General features: G+C 50.1%; 10 protein-coding genes across 10 annotated transcripts; 2 read left to right on the forward strand and 8 right to left on the reverse strand.

The window, feature by feature from the left end:
* Nucleotides 1-507: 507 nt before the first annotated feature.
* Nucleotides 508-1,971, forward strand: N7466_003351 (tetratricopeptide repeat protein; the record flags this gene model as incomplete). The annotated part of the gene is made up of 1 exon (XM_057162748.1): nucleotides 508-1,971. The coding sequence occupies one exon, from the start codon at nucleotides 508-510 to the stop codon at nucleotides 1,969-1,971; it is 1,464 nt and encodes a 487-aa protein (XP_057023863.1).
* Nucleotides 1,972-2,326: 355 nt separating this feature from the next.
* On the reverse strand, nucleotides 2,327-2,635 carry N7466_003352 (uncharacterized protein; the record flags this gene model as incomplete). Its single annotated transcript, XM_057162749.1, has 1 exon — nucleotides 2,327-2,635. The coding sequence occupies one exon, from the start codon at nucleotides 2,633-2,635 to the stop codon at nucleotides 2,327-2,329; it is 309 nt and encodes a 102-aa protein (XP_057023864.1).
* Nucleotides 2,636-2,655: 20 nt separating this feature from the next.
* On the reverse strand, nucleotides 2,656-3,021 carry N7466_003353 (uncharacterized protein; the record flags this gene model as incomplete). Its single annotated transcript, XM_057162750.1, has 1 exon — nucleotides 2,656-3,021. The coding sequence occupies one exon, from the start codon at nucleotides 3,019-3,021 to the stop codon at nucleotides 2,656-2,658; it is 366 nt and encodes a 121-aa protein (XP_057023865.1).
* A 576-nt stretch (nucleotides 3,022-3,597) lies between these two features.
* N7466_003354 (uncharacterized protein) lies at nucleotides 3,598-3,855 on the reverse strand (the record flags this gene model as incomplete). The annotated part of the gene is made up of 1 exon (XM_057162751.1): nucleotides 3,598-3,855. The coding sequence occupies one exon, from the start codon at nucleotides 3,853-3,855 to the stop codon at nucleotides 3,598-3,600; it is 258 nt and encodes an 85-aa protein (XP_057023866.1).
* Nucleotides 3,856-4,573: 718 nt separating this feature from the next.
* N7466_003355 (Aldolase-type TIM barrel) lies at nucleotides 4,574-5,512 on the reverse strand (the record flags this gene model as incomplete). The annotated part of the gene is made up of 3 exons (XM_057162752.1): nucleotides 4,574-4,675; nucleotides 4,762-5,112; nucleotides 5,507-5,512. The coding sequence occupies 3 exons, from the start codon at nucleotides 5,510-5,512 to the stop codon at nucleotides 4,574-4,576; spliced, it is 459 nt and encodes a 152-aa protein (XP_057023867.1).
* Nucleotides 5,513-6,548: 1,036 nt separating this feature from the next.
* N7466_003356 (Aldolase-type TIM barrel) lies at nucleotides 6,549-6,743 on the reverse strand (the record flags this gene model as incomplete). The annotated part of the gene is made up of 1 exon (XM_057162753.1): nucleotides 6,549-6,743. One exon carries the CDS (start codon nucleotides 6,741-6,743, stop codon nucleotides 6,549-6,551), a length of 195 nt encoding a protein of 64 aa, XP_057023868.1.
* A 2,247-nt stretch (nucleotides 6,744-8,990) lies between these two features.
* Nucleotides 8,991-16,644, reverse strand: N7466_003357 (type I polyketide synthase; the record flags this gene model as incomplete). Its single annotated transcript, XM_057162754.1, has 6 exons — nucleotides 8,991-9,857; nucleotides 9,934-11,012; nucleotides 11,153-15,259; nucleotides 15,331-15,674; nucleotides 15,750-16,179; nucleotides 16,242-16,644. The coding sequence occupies 6 exons, from the start codon at nucleotides 16,642-16,644 to the stop codon at nucleotides 8,991-8,993; spliced, it is 7,230 nt and encodes a 2,409-aa protein (XP_057023869.1).
* Nucleotides 16,645-17,204: 560 nt separating this feature from the next.
* N7466_003358 (alpha/beta hydrolase) lies at nucleotides 17,205-18,256 on the forward strand (the record flags this gene model as incomplete). The annotated part of the gene is made up of 2 exons (XM_057162755.1): nucleotides 17,205-17,315; nucleotides 17,408-18,256. 2 exons carry the CDS (start codon nucleotides 17,205-17,207, stop codon nucleotides 18,254-18,256), a joined length of 960 nt encoding a protein of 319 aa, XP_057023870.1.
* An 87-nt stretch (nucleotides 18,257-18,343) lies between these two features.
* On the reverse strand, nucleotides 18,344-18,603 carry N7466_003359 (uncharacterized protein; the record flags this gene model as incomplete). Its single annotated transcript, XM_057162756.1, has 2 exons — nucleotides 18,344-18,418; nucleotides 18,451-18,603. 2 exons carry the CDS (start codon nucleotides 18,601-18,603, stop codon nucleotides 18,344-18,346), a joined length of 228 nt encoding a protein of 75 aa, XP_057023871.1.
* A 622-nt stretch (nucleotides 18,604-19,225) lies between these two features.
* N7466_003360 (cytochrome P450) lies at nucleotides 19,226-21,082 on the reverse strand (the record flags this gene model as incomplete). Its single annotated transcript, XM_057162757.1, has 6 exons — nucleotides 19,226-19,510; nucleotides 19,614-19,958; nucleotides 20,070-20,273; nucleotides 20,386-20,617; nucleotides 20,670-20,730; nucleotides 20,788-21,082. The coding sequence occupies 6 exons, from the start codon at nucleotides 21,080-21,082 to the stop codon at nucleotides 19,226-19,228; spliced, it is 1,422 nt and encodes a 473-aa protein (XP_057023872.1).
* Between the last annotated feature and the right edge of the window lie 236 nt (nucleotides 21,083-21,318).

Here is a 21,318-nt window from a genome sequence, read left to right on the forward strand (position 1 = left end):
AAAGCAAGTAATTCAATTCTTGTTACCTGGCGATTGTCATTCGAACAAATAAGAGCCAAAAGACCCTCAGCAGCAGACTTGCTCTCTCTTATGAGTTTTTTCGATAACCATGCAATCCCGGAAACCCTACTTCACTTCCAGGACTTTGACTCTGACTGGGACTTGGTAGCCAGTGAAGAGATTCCCACCACAGTTCTGGCGGATGCAAATAACAAGAACAAAGACCAAGAGCAGAGCAAGCCCCACTCCACCGACTCCTGGTTTGATCGATTTAATATGCTCCGACTGTCGGCTTGGCCAGCTATAACTCGTTCGCAGAGTAATGAGCTTTCAAGGTCGAATGAGGAAGGGGAGTCGTCTAGCAAAGGCGACCAGGAAGCTGTTCGGACGTTGAAAGAACATTCGTTGAGAGATGACATTTCTATACTGAGGGATTATTCGTTCATATCAATTGGCCAAGATCCGTCTCACTTTGAGATGCACAGATTAGTGCAGGTTGCAACAAGGATGTGGCTCGAGGCCCAAGGAGCATTGGAAAAATGGCTGAAAGACTTCATTTACCGTCTCGAGAACGCAATTTCAGTTCACCCAGGCCGGGAAAGCCGGACGGTGTGCTTGCCTCTTTTCCCCCACCTTGAATCCGCACGACTGCAACGGCCCTCGTCCCAGGAACTCATTATTAGGTGGGGCAAATTACTTTTCCAAACGGCTGATCATGCATTTGCCCTGGGAAATATGGCAGTCGTCCTTGCTATGCATATTGCTTCAACACAGGCATTCGAGGACTGCCTTGGCCCACAACATGGAGCCACCATAGAAGCCATGATATTGACAGGCCAGGCATATGCGCATTTGGCGCAATATATCGAGGCCGAAAAATTCTTCCACAAAGCGATTCTACATGGGACGGATGAGTGGACAGTATTATGCGCAAAAGCTGAACTGGTGGAAGTCTATCAAAGTCAAGGCCGACTGGTGGATGCAGAACTGCAAGCATTGGACGTTATTGAAAAAACAACACGATTATCCGGTCCTGAACATGCCATTTGTCTTATGAGTATGGAAAGACTAGCTGGGGTATACCAGATTCAGGGTCGATTAAAAGAAGCTGATGTCTTGGCGCTTGAAGCGCTAGCGCTACAGACGAGAAGTCGACTGGAAGCTCCAGATCACGCTGATAAGGCTCTAGAATACACTTCTATGGCGTGTTTAGGGTCGATCTACCAACAAGCGGGAAATTTTTTGATGGCTGAACAGCTTTGTCGCGAAGCCGCCTATGGCCTCAAAGAAATCCTCGGTTCCGACAACCCCCTCACCATAGAAATTCTGTACTGTCTAGGTGAGATCTGGTTTAAGCAAGGTCGAATGGATGACTACGAATTGTTGATCAATTTCTTACTCCCGATCTGCACCCGGGTCCTCAGTCTAAAACATCCCACCACACTCCATATAAACATCGACAAAGCATTCATGTATTCTTGTCGCGGGCAGCTGCATGAGACTGAAGAGCTAGTTGAAAACATTCTTCTTGCCCGCCAAGGGGTATCTGGATTTGACGGTAGCTCTACATTATTGGAATTGAAGGCAATTCTTTCTCAATCGTATATGAGAGATGACCGATTTTTGGAAGCAGAAGAATTGGCAACCCAGTGTCTACGTGAAAAGAAAGAAATCCCTGGTTCTGATCACCCTGACACTTTGATAGGCACAGAATTATTAGCTTCGATGTGGAACATGCAAGGACGAAAAGCAGATGCCACCAACCTGCTTATTTATTGTCTAAAAAGCCGCCTACGCGTACTTCCAGAGGATCGCGATGCTATTGAAAAAGTGCGAAACTTGTTAAGAGCTTGGGCATTGGATTCGGGACATGAAAGCATTGATGAGTTATTATCACCGAATGGTGGACAAGAAAACCCCGAGGATATCTTTGAGGATGGTCTATCCTTGTTGTTTAATTTTGCTATGTGAATTGTACAAACTTCCTCATGAGTTGTATATTTTTGCATTCAATGCAAAGAGGTTTGAACGCTATCGAAATTGGTGCTTGACCAATCGCTTCAATGTTTGTTTAAACGAATATCTCCACCGTACCCATTCCCATTGACCAATTCCCTTGATGCACTAGCCAATGTACACGGCTACGGTCTGGAGGGTCTAGTATGATCAGGAATTGGTCCAAAAGAAACGGGTGAATTGAGAATGAAGAGGCAGTGGGGAAGGACGAATGAAGGGCACGCTGAATGGTCTAAGCATGAGATGTATCGTGAGACCCTCGACGCCCCCCCCTCCTTCGGGATAATCAAGGGCCTTAAGGGTTTAAAAACTAGCTAAATATGCACGTGGTGTACTTGCCGAGGCCGGTGACAGCGATCCCGTTCGCGCGATAATATGTTTTCATTGCGTACCAAGGTATTCCATGAGCCCAAATAACGACCAGGCAGCCACGAGTCTGCGTCGAAGTCCTTGGGGTGAACTCTTCATCAGTCATGCTCTTCGGAATGCAGAGCCTCAAATCCCCATCTTCTCGAACAGAGAACAACAGCCCGTCTTTTTCTATATGTGAGATGATCGGCGCTGCATCGGCCTCGTCAATGCCGGAATACGGCGAATCTCCTCCAAGGCCATAGCCCATCGTGAGTTTTCTTCACACCCTTAGATGGCAGGGTGTCGAAGCTCGCCACCCGCTTGTTCAGCCTCCACTTCATCACTCGAGCCATCATATTCAACGACAAAGACTCTCCGACCTTGATACCACACACATCTGACGAGTGAAGACCGGAATGGGCCCTGTCGCTGGTGACACTGCTCACAGGTATTGCGCTGGTCGCCTTCTAGCCGACGGCGAGGCTGTCCGAACCGCTGCGCAGCAGCAGAATCCAGCGCAGTATGATGCATCAGGCTCTCATACTTCCGCTTACCACTGGCGTACTCCTTCCAATCAACAGCTGGGTGTCCGGGGCGGATGCTGTTGAAACATTCGGCTTCAGGAGGGGTGGCAGGGCACCGGTGCGGCAGCATAGGGTTGCCATGAATGTCTAGCCCGGCGTTTCCATCTATATAAAGTCCCAGTGTAAGTACTTCTATCCAAAGTAGTATGAATACCCGCAACTTACTATGCAGGACATCATATGATAAAACAGGGGGGTCCCAGCTGAGTCTGGGGGAGAGACATCAAGTGGCCGCCTAGCAGCTAGCTCATCCTTGTAGGTTTGGGGGAAATGCTGTGGGTGTAACCTCGGAGCTAAATGAACCGCGAGAAGAAGATCGATTGTTATCATTCACTGGCTCAATCTCAGCCTTTCCAGCTGGTCTCCGCTTCTTTTCTTTCATAACCCAGTGACGTGAACCTTTGTTATATTTGAGCCCCATGATAGTACAGGCTTGCAATGGCGAACCAGGAAGATTTGGAATTGTGACTCCGAGAGCGCAAGCTGCTGGAGTAAAGGCGAAAGGCAGGACAGACCCTGGCTGGAGTTCGTCGTCGAATCTCGCCGGTGTGGGTTCTCTTGATCAATGGCTGCCTAGACAACAAGTCCGCGATCTAGTTAGTACGCCTCGCACGATGATGCATCTGAGTTGGAGCTGCTGAGAGTACTAAGATGGGCACGCGAGCTTCAAGTTTACCCGGTTGGAGGCAGACACCGAAAGCGAGACTGCAATCTTGATTCTCGCGCCATGATCTGCGTAGACCACAAGCGTAAGGTCTTCCGGTGCCGCTTCTATCATCAATCGGCGTGCCTGACCTTCCTCACTGTCCAAACCGTACATAGCATTGAAGTTGCGGGTCTCTTGGACGTCCGATTCCTGGTCTGATTCCACGTAGGCTGGTACCGGTCGCTGGGTGTGAGCCATTTTCGCTATCCTCAGTCTCTGGAGAGCACAATGGGAATCCTCGGAATCAACCAACCGACCGATTCACTAAGCCTTGGGGTTTTCTTTGTATTCTGCTTAGCAATCATCTCTGCCGTATATAGAATTTCCTGGTCCCACAAGGCATCGGGTGCATGAGTTAACTTGTCCGTCTCTATCAAGGAAGGGTGGTGTATTTCTGTAACGCTCCAACCACCTGATACGACCGGCGGACCTTTCGTGCCTAGGATCGTTCATCGTTCCACGTTTGCCAATCCCCGAAAAGCCTTTTGTGAGACGCGACGAAGAGGAAGGGGTAGGTGGAGGGGGAGTAAGGGTGATGAAGGAAAGAAGAGGTAGGCAGGAAGGTTTAGTAATGATAGGTGGACGGCGATGATGAAAGGAGAAAGTAAGGACAGAGTCAGGACAGAGTGACGACAGAGTAGTGATAAAGTGAGGATACAGAGATGAAAGGTATACATGTAGTGATCTGGATATTAAACAGATTAAATAGTGCTTGTCTAGTTTACCAATTTATATATTGCTCATGAAGTCTTCATAAAATGCTGCAATTTTGCTGAAGTCTTACGTTCGGAGCTCTAAAAGCTGAGATGAGACTGGGTTGTCGAGACTACAAGTAGCAGAATAATGATTTTCCTACTGTCTAGTGAAACATTCCAAGTTTTGTGAGATTTTTGATTCGGTCAGCCAAACTCGCTGGTTACTTCAAAAGCGCAGGAATCCGAAACAGCCTGATAGCCGTTAGATCCGTTACGCCCAGGAACTTGTACACGACAATGGGAAGCTTCGACTGCCATGCGATCTGTATTTGAGCTTGTCATTAGAATTAATCATTTCAAAACATAGTAAGGAACCCTCGTGAACGTTCGGAACATTGGAAGATCTTACTCTTGTATAGAAGTCCTCAATGTCAGAGGCGTGTGCATCAAATTCCAGATGCACTGGTGGCAGGCCAAGGGCGAAGTCGGCGAAGAACTCCTTTGCCTCGTAGATAAACTGTAGAGTATCCCGGACACTGGTTCCACCGCATCCCATGGACATCAATTGAACTTCTTTATATCCATAAAAGTCGAAATAATAGCAGAGTGAGCAGAGGAGAATGCGGCGTGTGTGGTGGCTAAGGATAGGGCCGTTGCTGCCCATCAGCACGAGTCCAGTGACGCCCCTTTCGGCAATGCGCTTTGCTTCCTTGTGGGTCATTCCCAGATCGACAGTTCCATCGTCCCTGAAGAAGGGTAACTAGGTGCTCTTTGATGCAGGTGCTAAAGTTGGGTCGTGCGAATGCCATTTTGTAAGATCAGACATATGTGGGGGATTCGAGATATTCATCTTAAGCTTAGGTCATTCGAGTGATTTATATATCTGAAGCATCGTATTCAATGAGCCTCTTGTCCGGCGACCTGGGCGTGTGTAGAACATTGCATGTACTGATAGTCGGTGGGGCTTCAATTGAATGTGGTCCGTCGGAGTCACCAGTCTGGGCCCCGCAATATTCAATGTTCAATGCATTTGGACGGCAAATGAGGTAGCCAAGGCTAGTATAACACATTTCATGAGTTCAATTTACCCTTTTGAGCTCTGGTGGACATTAGACAGTATGTAAATTCACTTACCTAACATTGAATGATCTCACCACCATAATGGGCTGTGTTCCTCCGGCATCTTTTCTAACTATATCGCTCACGCCCCAAACTATCCCGGAGGTCCATTTTCCAATCACTCTGCTTGTTTTTAGTTTCAAATAATGGATGGTATATATAATATATGTATATATGCTAGTGGCGAAATACAGTCGTGGCTCAGGGAAAGGAAAGAACGGAGAGAGGAAAGTAACTGGATTGGTTATGGACAATTGCTCTTGGGGGGGGTGGAGAAGGAAGAAGAAGGGAAAAGGGAGGAAGCAAGCACCGGATATACCCAGAGAGGGTCACCTGACCCCTCTCAGACAGTCATTTCGTTTTGCGTTTCGTATCTCTCCTCTCCTCAATTACCGCGCGTTGCCCATATAACTCTTAATGGACCCTGTTGGTTGAGCCTGCTACATATATTAAGACATCACCATAAACCGTTTGGTTTTTTATTTCGTGTTTCGTTTCGTGTTTCGTTTCGGTTCCTGAATTACCGCGCATTCCCTTTACATTTCCTACAGTAATGGAGATTGAAATATTCATAGACATGACCAATACAATACAGGCGGGAAACAGGGCGGTGAAGGTAAAAATTGGAATTGGGATATGTCACCAGGGTGGCCCCTATCGACCACCGAACGAGACATGCAGTGTTCACAACCACGATGAGTTACCTCCGGCCCCGGACTCTCATATTCCTTGACTGCCCACGTCTCCGTCACGCCGGTGAACATATACTGTAAAACTGGAAGATCCGTTCTCTCTACGACCTGGATTTTGCTGATTATTAGAATTCATCATTCCAAAACACAAGGAACCTTCATGAACGTTTGAGATATGGCAAGATCTTACAAAATTGTAGAAATCGAGAAGAGGCCCCATGCTCATCGCCTCTACCAAGTATGCCGGCGGTAAGATGAGGGCGAAATCGGCAAAACACTCCTTGGCCTTGGTGATATATTAAAGAGTCTCCCCCACAGTAGGTGCACCGCATCCGACGATCAGCGCCAGGTCTTTGTACTTGATAAAGTCAAGGTAATTTCAAACTCAGCACACGAAAACCATGCGCGTGGTCCAGGCAAGGTCGGAGCAGTCTCTTCCCAGCAACACGAGTGCAGTGTAGTCCTGTTTGGCCAGGCGCTTTGCTTCAGCGCAGGTGCTGTCGAAATCGATTGTTCCGTCTCCCTCAACAAAAGTTACAAGATGCCCCTTCATCTGAAGGCGGGGTTGTATGGGTGCCATTTTGGACGAAGATCGGATATGGGTGATTCGGCAAGTTCATCCTCTGCTCAGGGCTACTCCCATTCTTTTTATGATGATGGATAGCATTCCATGAGCTTCTTGTCCGGCGACCTGGGTCCGTGTAGAATGTACTGGTAGTCCGTGGAGCTCCGTTTCTTTGTTGTATGTCAGATCGCCTCTCTTCCAGCGACCTGGGTGCGTAAAGAATGTCCTGGTAGTAGGTGGAGCTTCACTTCGTTATTGTCCAGGCATTCACCGGGCCCCGTAATATTCCATGCTCACTGTATTCAACGGACGGCAAATCAGGTAACCAGGCTAGTATAACAGAGTTCATCCATTCAATTTTGCCCTTTCGCTCTGGTGGATATTCTACCCACAATCAAGTGCTGTCAATCCACTTGCCTAATATTCAATAATATAAGGAGTTTGGTGAAAAAACAACCCTTATTCTGCCGGTCAAAATTCCCATTCATAATCCTTATTCCATCATCCATAAGTACAACAAAGATAATGGTATATAATGACTCCTTTCTTCTTTATAGTACGGAGGGTTGAGAGGGTATATCCATATGGTCGGATAAATGTATTAAGAGCTTTAATCACAAGCTCTGCGGCGGTGTAATATTTAAGATTTAGATAAGTAGGGAATGTGTGTAATGTGTCAGATGGATCATTGGTTGTGATAGGGGGATCAATTGGTGGTGAAGCACCTAATTGCGGGGGGTCAAGTGTCCCGCCGAGGGCTTGGGAATCGGTTGAATTTGCTGCTAAAACAGGTGTAACAGGAGGTACATTACCCGGCGGAGTGGGGTCAGTTGCTTCATCGGGATCCGAAGCCTAAGTATCAGCCTATTATGCTTCCATCACGAAGTTTTAGGTAAGATCTATAACTATAGTTATAATGTGCGTCAGCACAGAGAGAAACAATCAGACCATCTTTCCTTCTACAAGCCACCCCTAGGTCTTCCTTTCTTGTCTTCCACTACTCCCAGTGACGAACCTGTCTTCTCTTGGGAGGGATTGATTCGTAGTGGCTAGCAGGTTCGCAGACTGTTCCCCTCTTCAATATATATATAATATAGAAAAAAGGAAGTCTAGCGCTTGAGCCCAGACACGAATCCAAACTATGCCCAATGTTGGTCACAGATAACATTTGAATATATATAGGTTTTTTGATACATAATGCATTTTCAGGAAGTTTCCCTAGATTGATTGCAGCAATTCCGCTGGAGTATGAATTACATGTATGTTTGGGATTCTAAAAACGGAGATGACACAGTGCTGGGTTGTTAACATCGACTATAAGTAGCAGAACATTGAATAATGACATCTGGATGTTCCTACTCTGTATCTAGCGAAATATTCTAACATTGAAGCACAGTACGGGAAAATCGGGTGCTTATGATACTGCAACAATACCGCTAAATACGGTATCAAGTTGAGAATGGTTGTAAGATAATTGTTAACTTGATATTGTATCATAAATGGAGATTTAATATTATAAATAATACTATATAGTTTTTTAAAGTCAAGTATCATTAGCAGAAGAGGCGAAGGAAACAAGCAGTGGAATGAATATGGAATCTTGATTGGGGTGAGCTAGGAAGAAGCTACAGGCCTGCTAGTTGTATAAAAAGAAGAGCGCCAGGCGGTGAGGGACGGCAGAATCTAGAAACCGGTATCATCCGGTGGAAACTGTATGGTCATGTGATTCCAACAGCTTCCTCTTTCTCGGTGTCTTCGGATTTAACCATATGGCTTTGTGTAGCCCGTGGGCATCGTGCAAATGATGTCGAAGGCCGAGCTCATGGATCAAGTTTATTTTTGAAATTAGGAAAACCTAAGATTAAAGGATTAGTCTAAAGAGTGCTAAATTTAGTATAAGGAGCTGTTTCAATCCCATACATTAAGTTGATTAATGATCTTTAGGTACCTTTCACGCTCCACTAATATTAGCACGCTCTTATTTAAGCCTTATAATAGCCCACGGGTCGCCCTTTAGAGGCCGCTTATAGACCTACAGTTTTATAGATAGAGATAGGTATATATATTATGCCAGTTTTAACCATATCTTTAAATATTCAATACATAGCTAGGTCCTATATATTAAATAAATAGACTATTACGATGATGAAAAGCATCCTAAAATAGATAAATTAGTGATTTGGATTTATAATATTTTCTACTAGCTAGAATCTGTAACAAAATTCAAAAAAATACCTAAGCACCCTGCGGATGTTACCGTACCTATTTCACAGGCGGCAACTTTGACACCAATTTGTCGCTTAGTGCTGTCAAAGAGCTCGCATTCGTGATATCGAGGGTACTTAACTCGGCCCCGGTCTTCTGGCGAACCCACCCCCGCAGCTCCACTGCGGACAGCGAGTCCAAACCGTACGCCATGAGCGGCTTACCAGGCTCCATCTCCGCTTCCAGCCGTAAGATCTTGATCAGTTGCATCTGCAGCAACCCCAAGGCCGCCTTACTGAGGGCCGTTATATCTGCTTGAGACGCGTGTAGCAGGTGTAAAGCCTTGATCGCCCCGGCCGTGGGATCATCCTGTCCCCCATTGTCGTTGTTCCCACCACCGCTGCCGATGCTGTGGTTGCTGAAGAAAAAGCCAAAACGCGCTTCTTCCTTCAATTCAGCACTGCTGTTCGCGACAAGCGGGTAGGCCAGGCCAGTGATCAGCTGGGCACTGTTGAGACTGCCGCGAATGCTCCGTTGCTGTTGAAGGATGGAGTAGGAGAGAATGCGGCGGAGCATGCCTTCATTGATGGGAACCCACTGGCTGCGATCGAAGCGCGCCTCGAGATTTCCACCTTGCTCCGCCACGTATCCCACGTCCTCGATTAGGCCGAGATTGATGGTGTTTGCGCGCAGACCGCCAGCGTTACGGTAGCTGGCGAAGGCGTCGAGGAAGGCATTGCCTGCTGCATAATTGGCCTGGCCTTTGTTGCCGACGACGCTGGAGATGCTGGAGAGCATTGTGAAGAAGTCCAGGGGTTGAGGTTGTTCTTGCTGGGCTGCGAGGTGCAGGTTCCAGGTGCCGGCTATCTTGGCGTGGATGGAGGTGATGTAGTCGTCGTGGGTCATTGTCTCGTAGGGCTTGTCCTGGACAGACAAAAAATAACGAAGTTAGTCGGGGACGCCATAGTGAATGCATCACAACAAAATAAGCACAACATACCCGGAGAACCATAGCACCTTGTATTAAGCCTGCGACTCGCCGAGGTTGGATGGACCGGAAAACCTTTTGCACAAAATCCAAATCTGCAACATCGCCCTTGGCCTCGACGATCTCGCATCCATACGCAGCGCAGTTGGTATGCGCGCGGGCGGAGGCCGGATCCTGGATGCCGCTCCGGCTGATTGAGATGATGCAACGGGCGCCTTGTCGAGCTAAATACACAGCCAAGCTGCCACACAGACCACGGAGTCCCCCCACAATGAGGTATGCGGCTGCGGGATCTAGTCGTAGCGTCGGGACGGCCGGCCGAATTGGCAATTTCAAATCTGTTCCCTCCGTAGGACCAGAGATGACGATCTTGCCCATGTGTTTGCCACTGCGCATATAAGACAGTGCGGGAATAACCTCTTCAAATGGGTAACGGGTGATGGGATTGATTGGCCCAACATGACCACCGTTTATCAGGTCGAATATTTCGCCCAGAAGATTCCCAATCAACTCGTTCGTAATCTCGCGGGTGTAGGACAAATCGACAGCACGGAAAGAGCAATTGCGGTCAAAGGGCTCCATGGCCAGGCTGTTGCGGTCGACGATATCCCTCTTGCCAATCTCCACCATGATTCCTCCATCGGCAGTCAACCGCCAGGATTCGTCGAGGAGCTCACCGGTCAGGGAGTTCAGAATGACGTCCACGCCGCGGCCGTCTGTCTCGCGGCGAATCTCTTCAGCGAATCGTGTACTACGGGAGCTGAACATACGATTCTCGGGTATATTGAACGTGCGCGCCAGAAATTGACGCTTCGCTTCAGTGCCGACGGTGACAAATACATCGCACTTCTTGTGCTGCGCCAGCTGAATGGCGGCTAAGCCCACGCCACCGGCTGCGGAGTGAATCAACACGGACTGGCCTGCTTGAAGGTTGCCCAGATGGTATAGAGAGTAAATGGCTGTCAAATAGACTAGCGGGATTGTTGACGCCTCGTCATAGCTCATCGAGTCGGGAATGCGATGGACGCGTTCAAATGGACACTGTACGCGATTTGCATACGTGCCACTTCGCATGGCAGCCACTCTATCACCTATCCGGAGGTCCGTTTGCAGCCCCGGCGCAATCCGCTTTATATACCCGGCACATTCGCATCCAATGGTATGTTCATTCTCCGGTACGATGCCCATGGTTGTGGCCACATCCTATTGACTGCCATTAGTTCCCACATACAGTTGGATGAAAAGTTAGGCCTTACCTTGAAGTTGACACCCACGGCCATGACCTCAATCTCCACCATCCCCGGTTCCATCGGCACCTCGCCAACCGCCGTTTCACACCAAGTCAGACTTTGCAACGTGCCGACCTTCTCAGCCTGGAGACGCACCTGCGCCGCGGTCTCGTGGAGCGATCTGACTACCGGCTCAGACACCTTGCCGTCTTCGGCCGCCTTGAATTCGTTAATGGCGCGATCTGGTATCAGGCGTTGCATCAGAAGGATGCCGTCCCGTTCAGCGTACTCGGTTTCGCCATGTGTCCCATCAAGAACCCGCTGGAGCAGCGTATAAATCGCCTCACTTGTAGCGGGACTGGTCGCAGACTGCACATCGAGTGTGGTGAGGTTGGCCTGTGGATCCTCGCGACGAACTACACGAAAGAGACCGTGCACCAACGCATTATCGGGATCTGACACCTTTGAGGTCTGTCCCCCTTTGGTGACCCAGAGCAGGGGCTGGCCGGTGCTGATAACCATTTTGAGCGCCTCCCATTGGGATTCGCTGATCTGCGTCAGTACGGGCTTGAATAGTTCATCCATCACCACCACAACCGACTGGGAAGTGTCGCTATTCTTTGCCTCAGTAGCAAGCTTTGTGATGGGTACAGTCCGGATAGACCAGCCCGATGGCTTAAGTAGGGCTTTGAGCGTCGATGACAGAGTGGGCGAATCAGCATGGAAACGAGCAACAATGAGTTGCTTGTGGCGCGGGCTAGCTGACTGTGAAATGTTGATCAGGGGTCTCCAGAGATGAGCGTCAGCATGGTGGCCGGGATCGGGGGTGATTCGAAGCACCTGGCCGAATTGCGAAAGTCCTTCCAGCTTTCGAAGTCCCGTCCATTTGGCCATAGAGGACTTTCCATTCACGGAGCCTAATGAGGTGAATGAGGACTCGTCGGACGGTGTCAATGAGCCAGAGCTGGGGGATGATTCTTCAAGCGGGACCACGTTTATGTCACTATTCAGCTCGTCCTCGAGAAGGTCATCGCTTCGAGCTTCAATTGAATTTGTCGGTGTGATCACCAGAACAAAAGCCGCCGGCGTTAACAGAATCTTCAGGCGCTCTAAAATACTCGCCGAGCTGGTGACAACGTCTTTTTCCGCCGCGGCCTTGAATATCAAAAGGTCGTACAATCCATGGTTATTGGTGAGCCCAAGTCTGTCCTTGGAAAAATCCAACAGATGAAATTCGGTATTGGGTTTGGACTCATGGGTGGAATTGAGATTTGCGACGCTGGTCGCACTGGGAGATGCCAGGTGGTAGAGCCTATAAGCAGATCGTGCTTGCTTGTCGCGCCTCTGTAGCCATAACGAGGACTTATCAGTTTCGTCCATGCTGACTTCCAGTACCTGGAGGGTAGGCACCTTCTGTGCCACCAGGTCCAGAACCATATCAAGTCGGCTCGAGCCCGGACTCGATGGCGTGAGGTACATGAGTTGGTCCTGCGTGAGGAGCGAGATATCAGGCTTCCAGATCGGCGTGCTGAACACATGAAAATCTGGCTTTTCATCCACATCCAGACGGATATAGTTGAGTCCCCGCACACGCAGCAGTAGGGCACCGGTCTGCGGATGGTAGATGGAAATGTTGGCGGTCCAGCTCTTGGCCACATCGCGACGCCCACGACCAGTGTAAAGTGATTCGGCGACCGACAAGCCCTCTACGAGCTCTCGGGGGACCTTGTTGATGATCATATCATCCACGAGCGCGGGGATCATGGTATCTTTGACCAAGCTTCGCTCCCCAGCGGCATTCGCTGGCGTCGCGGTCTGAAGACATCCATCCAGAATCGCTGGATGGAATGGGTAGTAAGACTGAGGATCCCATTTGGATGCGGGGGGCTCGAGCGAGACAATTGTCCGACAGGTGCGACTCCCACTGACGGACTCGATGCTCTTGATAGTCTGGAAGCTTGGACCAAATCCCATCCCCACCTCCTGCTGTGTCTTGTACCACAACTGCGCCGATTGCCGGTTCTCGATTGGTGCGAGCTGTTTCTGATCGAGTGCTTCATCGTCATCAATGGGGTCCTGGATGCGAATAAATCCGGAGCAGTGCTCGTAAATCACACCTGCAGCTGTTGTGCGAATGCGAAATTCATGCCAGTCATGGCTGCCAGGCATGTTCATCAGGGACAGGAGAATCGTGGTGGACTTACTCTCCTCGACAACAACCGCACGCTCGAATTTGACGTTGCGGAACCGATATGCCAGCTCGTTGGGTGATGCAACGGCATTTTCTGGGTTCAGCGCGCAGTATTTTTGATACATGGCCTCTAGTGCCATGGTAGCCAGTCCTGCACCCGGAATCAGCACATCTGGGCCCATCTTGTGGTCTCGCAGCCAGGGCACATCGGCCAATTTGAGGTGCTTGCGCCAAGTGGGTGACTCCCACGCCGTGCCCGGAATTTTGGACCCCAGCAGGTCATGCGTAATGAATGGCTTGTACCGCCAGTCGTGGCTGGCTGTGTTTTCATGCCAGTATTTAATCGAATGATTCCATGAGTAGTTAGGCAGATCAACTAAAGTCCGCACTTCTGTTGCAATATATTCGTTGACCTGCGCGAAATCAATTGGAGCGCCAATGGCGAAGAGATGTCCGGCCACATCGAACAGGGCTTTCCCTGAGCTTGCGCCGCGGGCCCAGGCAGCGCAATATTGAATGTCCCCGCTATTGGGCAGAGCTTTCAGCACTTGTAAAGTGGGCCCAGCCAACGCCCCCGAGGGGCCAATCTCAATGATCATGGTGGGAGCGTCTGTATTCACGAGCTCCGTTAAGGCTTCACTGAACCGAACCGGAGAAACCATGTTAGTCTTCCAGTAGAGAACATCTGTGGTTGTTTCCTTGAGCGATCCCGTGACAGAAGAGAACATCAGTGGTCTTTTGGTATCATCAACCTGTAGCGGCTTGAACTGGACGTCATCCTGGAGCAGGGTGAAGTAATCTTCCCCGATGGGGCCCATAAGCTCCGAGTGGTACGCCAGGTCCACTTGCAACGCGCGAGCAAAATGACCCTGCGCCTTGATATCCTCTGCAAGGGCGTTTAGCGTCGATCGCTCTCCTGAAACCGTCACACTGCTGGGGCTATTGAAGCACGCAATCCACGCGCTTCCCTTGTACTTATCCAGATACTCCAGTGTCGCATCAGAGCCGAGACCAATGGCCAGCATCCCGACATTCGAATCTACCCTTCCCTGGCTCTTACAGTTCAAGGCCGCCCGACCACGGTAGAATGCAGCCTTGATGGCACTAGCCCTGTCAAGATAGCCCGCCGCATAGGCCGCGGCTATCTCCCCGGACGAGTGGCCCACCACACTGGACGGGCAGACGCCCCACGTCTCCAGCACGGCAAAGATACATAGTTGGAGCGCAGTGACAAGTGGCTGCGAATACTCTGGCTGGCGGAGATGCTCCCCAGAACGTGGTTCCGTCAACTCAGCGACGAGCGACCACTTGGGGGGATCCGGCTGCGACTGCAGCGCCGCGTCGAGTTCCTCCAGGATCGCCCGCGTCCAAGGGAAGAATTGCAGCAGTTCCTTGCCCATCTGCGGCCACTGTGCGCCTTGACCAGTAAACACAAAGGCGATCTTAGGCGCCTGGCCACGATTCTTACCCACCACGAAGTCCTTCTCCTCGATCTCCGTCGAGCGGGTAGTCAGAAAGGCCCGATGCCACAGCCGGGATCGTCTCTGTGAGAGGGTTGCTGCCAGATCCGCCAGGTTGATCCGCACGCGTGGATTGACCAGATGCCGAGTGAGCCTACGAATATTCTCGCGGAGCGATTGCGCGTCATTGGCGGACACAACAAGCGTGTATGGTCGATCGCTAATCTCGTCATCATCCTGACAGTGCTTCTCCTCGTCATAATCCTCGTCTTCGATTTCCGGGGCATACGAAGACCGATAGAAGCTCCGTACATCCAAGCTTGCTTGCTCGACGATCGCATGCGCGTTGGAGCCCCCGTAGCCGAAGGAGTTGATACTGGCACGACGTAAAGAATAACCTTGGTCAGGCCAGGGGACGGCAGTGCGAAAAGCCTGGACCTTGCAGCCTTTGAAGTCAACTGTGCAGTAAACAAACTGACGGTTAGAAAACTCTAACAGCGGGGAAACTCTGGAAAGGCAATGTACGTACTCTTGGTGCTTGGCTTGATGAAGAGAGGCGTTCCGGGAATCACGCCTTTCTCCATGGACATAATGACCTTAAGCAGGCCTGAGTTGCCCGCCGCAGGTTCAGAGTGACCAATGTTACTCTTAATGGAGCCGATGAGTAGCGGGTTATCGCCTACACGTGTAGCTGCAAACACTGACCCAGCGCCTCGAACCTCCGTCGGATCACCCGCCTGCGTACCCGTACCGTGGCATTCGAGATATGCGGTTTCGTGGAGGCTGGTGATTCCGGCGTTAGCATACGCCGAACGAATGGCGGCAGCTTGGGCTTCGTGACTGGGACTTGCAATGCCTCCCGTTCGCCCGTTGCTGTATCAGCAGTTAGCGTTCTCCTAATAGGATATGGTATATTGGTTGAGCTCTGGAGAGAGCGAGAAAACGTACCTGTTCGAAGCGGTTCCTCTCACGATCCCGCGGATGGGATCACGGTCACGAATTGCAGCCGACAGGTTCTTCACAATTACACAGCTGACAGCTTCAGCTTTGACGTAACCGTCTGCATCGGCGTCAAATGTATGACAGAGTGCCGTTGGGGAATGCGCCTGGCCAACATTTCCGGCATCCATGACATGGTCCGGGTTCAGGTACAGGTTACTGGCGGCCACAATCGCAGTGCTGACCTCACCAGACTGTACAGAGCGACATGCCAGGTCCAGGCCCACCAGGCTGCCGGAACAAGCAGTATCTATGGTGATACTAGGGCCTTTAACATTCAGAAAGTAGCTTAGCCGGTTGGCCATGATTGAACGACCCACCCCGATGGCGCAGTTGGCTGGTCGGTCCTCTGCATCCCGGTTCTGCATGTCGCCATAATCTAAACCCCGTGGGTGTCAGTTCTGAATTTCTTTCATTGACCTTCTTAGTATATAATCTTACCAGAAGCGTAGGAGGCCACATAACAGCCGACTGGTTGTCCATCAATCTTCTCTAGTGGGATTCCTGCATTCTCCAGTCCTTCATACACCACCTCCAACATTTGACGCTGGTTTGGGTCCATGGCAACGGCCTCCGTGCCCCCGATTTCAAAAAACGAGGCGTCAAAGTCAGCCATATCATGGCTCCCGATAAACATACCTCCCTTCGGTCGCATGGTCCCGGGCTTATGGGACCCATCGTAGTGGCCATCGATATTGAAACGCGTCTTGGGCACGTTATTCGATGCAATGCCCCCTCGTTCTAAGAAATCCCAGAGCTCTTGAGGGCTATTGTTCTCGCCTGGAAGCCGGCAGGCGAAGCCAATCACGGCAACAGGCTCCTGGCGGAATTGTGTTTGTGTCATGTTGGCGGCGCTGTATTCCTGATACTTTATGGGGGCCTCCTTCGTGAAGATGCGTTCTGAATGACTCGGAATGATCGATCAATCGGTCAATACAGAGCTATTTACATTTCCGAGTGACCTGGCGCGGGTTGGGAGCTGGCTATATTTCGGGGAGTGTCAACATAGATTCACCATCTTACCCGACTACCATGTCATCTTTCGTACCCGAATGATCATACCTATACAATGGCTGTGGATCTGTCATCACTAAACGTGTCTTCGGTGTTGTATGAGGAGGTGAGAGTAAGCACAATTACACGTTTAGGCAAGGCTTCATGCATGCTTATGTGATATAATATAGGATCCGCCTATCCAGTTTAGCTGCGTTTCATCATCATCATCTGGACATGCACGATTACCAATTATCACCACGTTAGCTCTGTGTAGTTTCTAAGTGGCGGAATTTATCCTCCGTTCGTCCGTCAGTTTCATCCACTGTCGGCGAGGATATAGGCATCCTTTCTCTCAGCAAGACAAGCTATGCACGCTATCGCTAAGGAAAACGAAGTATTGTGCCCATCATGCCCCGGTATCAGCTTGTTGAATGTCCGACTATCGACGGGACCACCATCTCTGGATGGCTGTATACCGTCGACGGCCCTGCAGCCCCTGCCATTATAATGTCTCACGGGGTACGTACTGTCTGGTTGTGTTCCCATTTTGGGAGAGCACGGCCTTCCCTAGATATCTATCTCAGCTCACCACCGTAAAATTGGTTCTTTAGTTTAACTGTGTGAAAGAAATGACGCTCCCCGACGTGGCCGAAGCCTTTCAATCTGCTGGCTACAACGTCCTTCTATACGATGCCCGCAGCGTCGGGGCCAGTGGTGGAACTCCCCGAAACCTCCTGGATCCACTGCAAATGGCCGAAGATCTCTCGGACATCTACACCTATGTTTCCAAGCTACCCTCTGTGGACTCCAGTAGCATAATCCTCTGGGGAATGTCCTTCGGCGCCGTCATCAGCGCCACGTCCGCCGCGATCGACCGCCGCCCCAAAGCGATCGTCATGGTCTGTCCGCTCTTTAGCTACGTGCAACCGCACAAGGCCGACAAGGCCTACGCGCAGCTTATCAAGGACCGAGTCTCGCAGCTGAGTGGAAATGAGCCACATTCGCTGCGCCCCTTCACTTCTAAGGGCGATAACCCCGTCGGGTTTGGCGGTGCGGGCGGACCAGGTGGCGTCGAAGCCGCGACGCTAATGAAGGCAGCGTCCGAGCTGGGGCATCCAACATTCCGGGATCGAATAAGCCTGCAGACGTACCAAAAGCTCGCGCTTTTTCGGCCTATGGAGTACCTTGATATGATCCGTGTACCAGTGTTGATGATCGTTCCAGAGTTGGACGATATCTCGCCTCCGCGAGAGCAGAGGGAGGCTCTCGCACGAATTCGGAGTCCCAAGAAGGAGTATTTCGCGAAAGGCAAAGGGCATTTGAATATTGCAACCGGGGAGGGGTCGACGAAGATGATTGCGGCGACGCTAAGGTTTTATAAGTCTGTATTAGAGCAGACCTTTGAGCCCTCTTGCATCGCGGAGGAAGATAGTGTAGAGGGACGAAGCGGTGTGTGGTGATTAGGCAGAGATGATGTACATTAGTTATTTATTGGTGACCTCGCGCAGTCAGGAGGAGCAAGAAGAGTGTAGTTTGGCCATAACGGGTCACCTGTCGCTGTAGTCGTAGATTGTAGCGTCAGATAGGCCCCGTTCGCGCTCCGTGGTAGGGAGGCAATGTGTCTGTATTGTGTACTGTAGTAGATTCCATATACAGAGGGAAGGGCGGGAGGGACAAAAGCGTGACTTGACTGCGTGAGCGGTAACGAGCTACTCGCAGAGGCAAACAACTGACTCTCGTGAGGCAGTTGTAGGAGGAAGAGGCCCTCAGCAATGTCGGTGTAGACATCACTTGAGGCTACAGCCATTGTGAGGCAACCCCAATAAAACTACTTCCTTTAAGCGTTTCAGCACAGGGATAAGCAACTCAGACCGTTTCCTCTTGTCCAAGCCACCTCTAGGTCTCCTTTCTTGTCTTCTGCTGTCCCTGCGCACAGTCCTGGACGTGGTCCCTACTTCGCAAATACACCACTTGCCTCGAGGCCCCCACGGGCCACTACAATAGGTAGAGGAGCAATTCACTGTTGTTATCAAACGGATTTTTGGATTCCGTGTATAGTTTAATACAGTACCCTCATTTCTCTAGTCACTCTTGTCATGGTCGTGATGCCTCAAGTATTGGTCGACTTGACATCACAATCTAAGTCTTTCGCTCACACATATCATCCACCATACCCTCATTCATACAGCAATATCACCCGTGCTTGGATTTGACCATCACACGCAAACTTTGCGCGGAGTGCACTATAACCCGGTCCAGCCATACCATATCCTTATGCCCATTCGGCGTCAGTTCGAGGTCAAATCGAGTTACCAGGTTGGCCAAGATGAGATGCATCTCGGCATATGCCAGGCTGAATTTGTCAGATTGACCAAGTCAGCGTTTGGAGAAATTGGTGCTCCCATACTGGGAGGATTGGCAAATAAAACTTACGTCTTCCCGATACAATCAGTCCGCCCTTTAGAAAAAGACAGCAGCCAGCGATTAAGTGCCTTGCCCTGTTCACCAATCCAACGTTCGGGCCGAAACTCGTCCGGCTGCTCAAATACATCTGGATCGAAGTGAATAGCCAGGTGACTCATACCAACAACCGACCCTGGTGGGATAGTTTGCTTCGTTGATGGAACGTATAAGCCTTCTCCCGGCGGTACTGTGCGAGGCAGGCGGCCGGGGACGAGTGGCATGTAGCGGAGACTTTCTTTAACGAAGCCCGTCTAATATGTTGGTTAGTCAGAGATTGATAAGCACTGGCCTGGAAATTTCTGTCCTGCCTTCTCTTTCAAGAGGAAATGAGCCCGCGGGAAAATATTGACTTACAAAATAGGGCAGATTCTCCAACTGCTGCAGCGGTAATCGACCCTTTACTTGTTGAACTGAGGCCAGCTCCTCTAACACCCTGGACTGAACATGAGGGAACTTGAGCCAGAAATAGGTCGCATAGCTCAGCATCGTGGCTGTAGGCTCAGTGCCTGCGTTCAGTATCCCCACACTCTCGTCAGCCAGTTCGCGGAAACGCAACGGTCGCAGATCCTTGCCGCTCGCCTGTCGCCGGGCGCTGTCTGTGAGGAGACGGTCGAAGATGGTTTCATCGATGGGGCTCTTAGCCAGTGCTTCTTGCATGTCAAAATCCTGGATAGCCTGTTCGGCGAGCCTTTCAGTGAACTGTGAGTGGTTCGGTCAGTCAGGCACAAAAGAAGCGGATTGTCGGGAACGGGACGTGATGTGCGTGTTTGTGTGTCTGTGGATTGTATATATCCCACACTTCAAACATACCCAGAGGATTTTCACGAACGTATCACTCAAATACGCAAGTATCCACCGTGGTAGGGCCAGCAGGGTATTACGTATGAATTGAAAATGGATCGCGATCCAGATACCCTTGGTGAAGGATCGCATCTGTTCGGCGCGCTCGACGAAGTTCGATGATGAGACCAGATCTAGACTCTTTCCGAATAGATAACGGGAAATAATATCTCCCTATTTGCATATATTCCCTCGAGGTTAGCTATGATGTCCTTCTGGATGCGTCTCAATGTGTGATTGAGAAAAGAGGGATACCGACAGTATAACAAAAATAGAGCTCCATTACCGGGAGGGGCTCGCCTCGCTGCTCGTACTCGGTGATTCGGTCAAAGACCAGTTCAAGCTCTTCGTAAAAACCGTCCTCCATCAACGCGACCCGGCCCTTGGAGAAGTTCGGGTCCAATGTCTTGCGCTTCTGGCGGTGCTTTTCCACCGAGACGGTGAAGGCCATGGCTTCTGAGACGCCCAGTGCATACGAAGTGGCGTCCTTTGTAAACATGGAGTTATTTTTGTATATTCTGCAGGGAACTATAAGTCTTCAGATTCTCGAGTCAAGGTACATCTACTTACTCATGGTACATAGAAGAATCGTTAAGATGAACCTCATTGGGACTGATTCGAACTACGGGTCCTATTGAGCACGTTAGCTCGAGCTGGAATTGCGATCTACAAATCAATCAACTCATACCATATCTCCGGTGATACTCGGGAAATCTCTCCAGGAATCTACCGTTCAGTATTGCTTCGAAGTAGCATTGCTGGAGGGAGCTGATACGACAAAGGAATGGACCGGGGATGTGTGCTAAAGGGTGCAATGTGAGCCGGTACGTGACCACCCCGATCCAATATAGTAGATATGCAACCCCAAAAATCCCACCATAAGTGCGGATGAGGGCGAATATAGTCTTCTCGTGTACATCAAGCGTGAGCCTATTCAGCGTTCCCACTGCAGAGTGGGCAAACAAGTACCAAAGGTTCGGCATATTGTCAATCATGCACATGTGGTATCCGGTAGAATAGGGAACCCGGTCCAGAATTGTTCAATGTGGTCTTTTTCGAAAGAGAATCACCAATGGTGAAGTATATCAGCTGTAGAGTGTACCAATGTGATGCACAAGATGCTCTATTTTTTCAAATTTCTAACCGTGACTGGTTCATGTATATCGAACTAGCGCACGCATGATTACCCTGACTCTGACATGCACAAAGTGGCGCTTGC

This window comes from Penicillium verhagenii, assembly GCF_028828195.1.
Source record: "Penicillium verhagenii strain IBT 33310 chromosome Unknown utg000004l_segment0_segment0, whole genome shotgun sequence".
Lineage (NCBI taxonomy): Eukaryota > Fungi > Ascomycota > Eurotiomycetes > Eurotiales > Aspergillaceae > Penicillium > Penicillium verhagenii.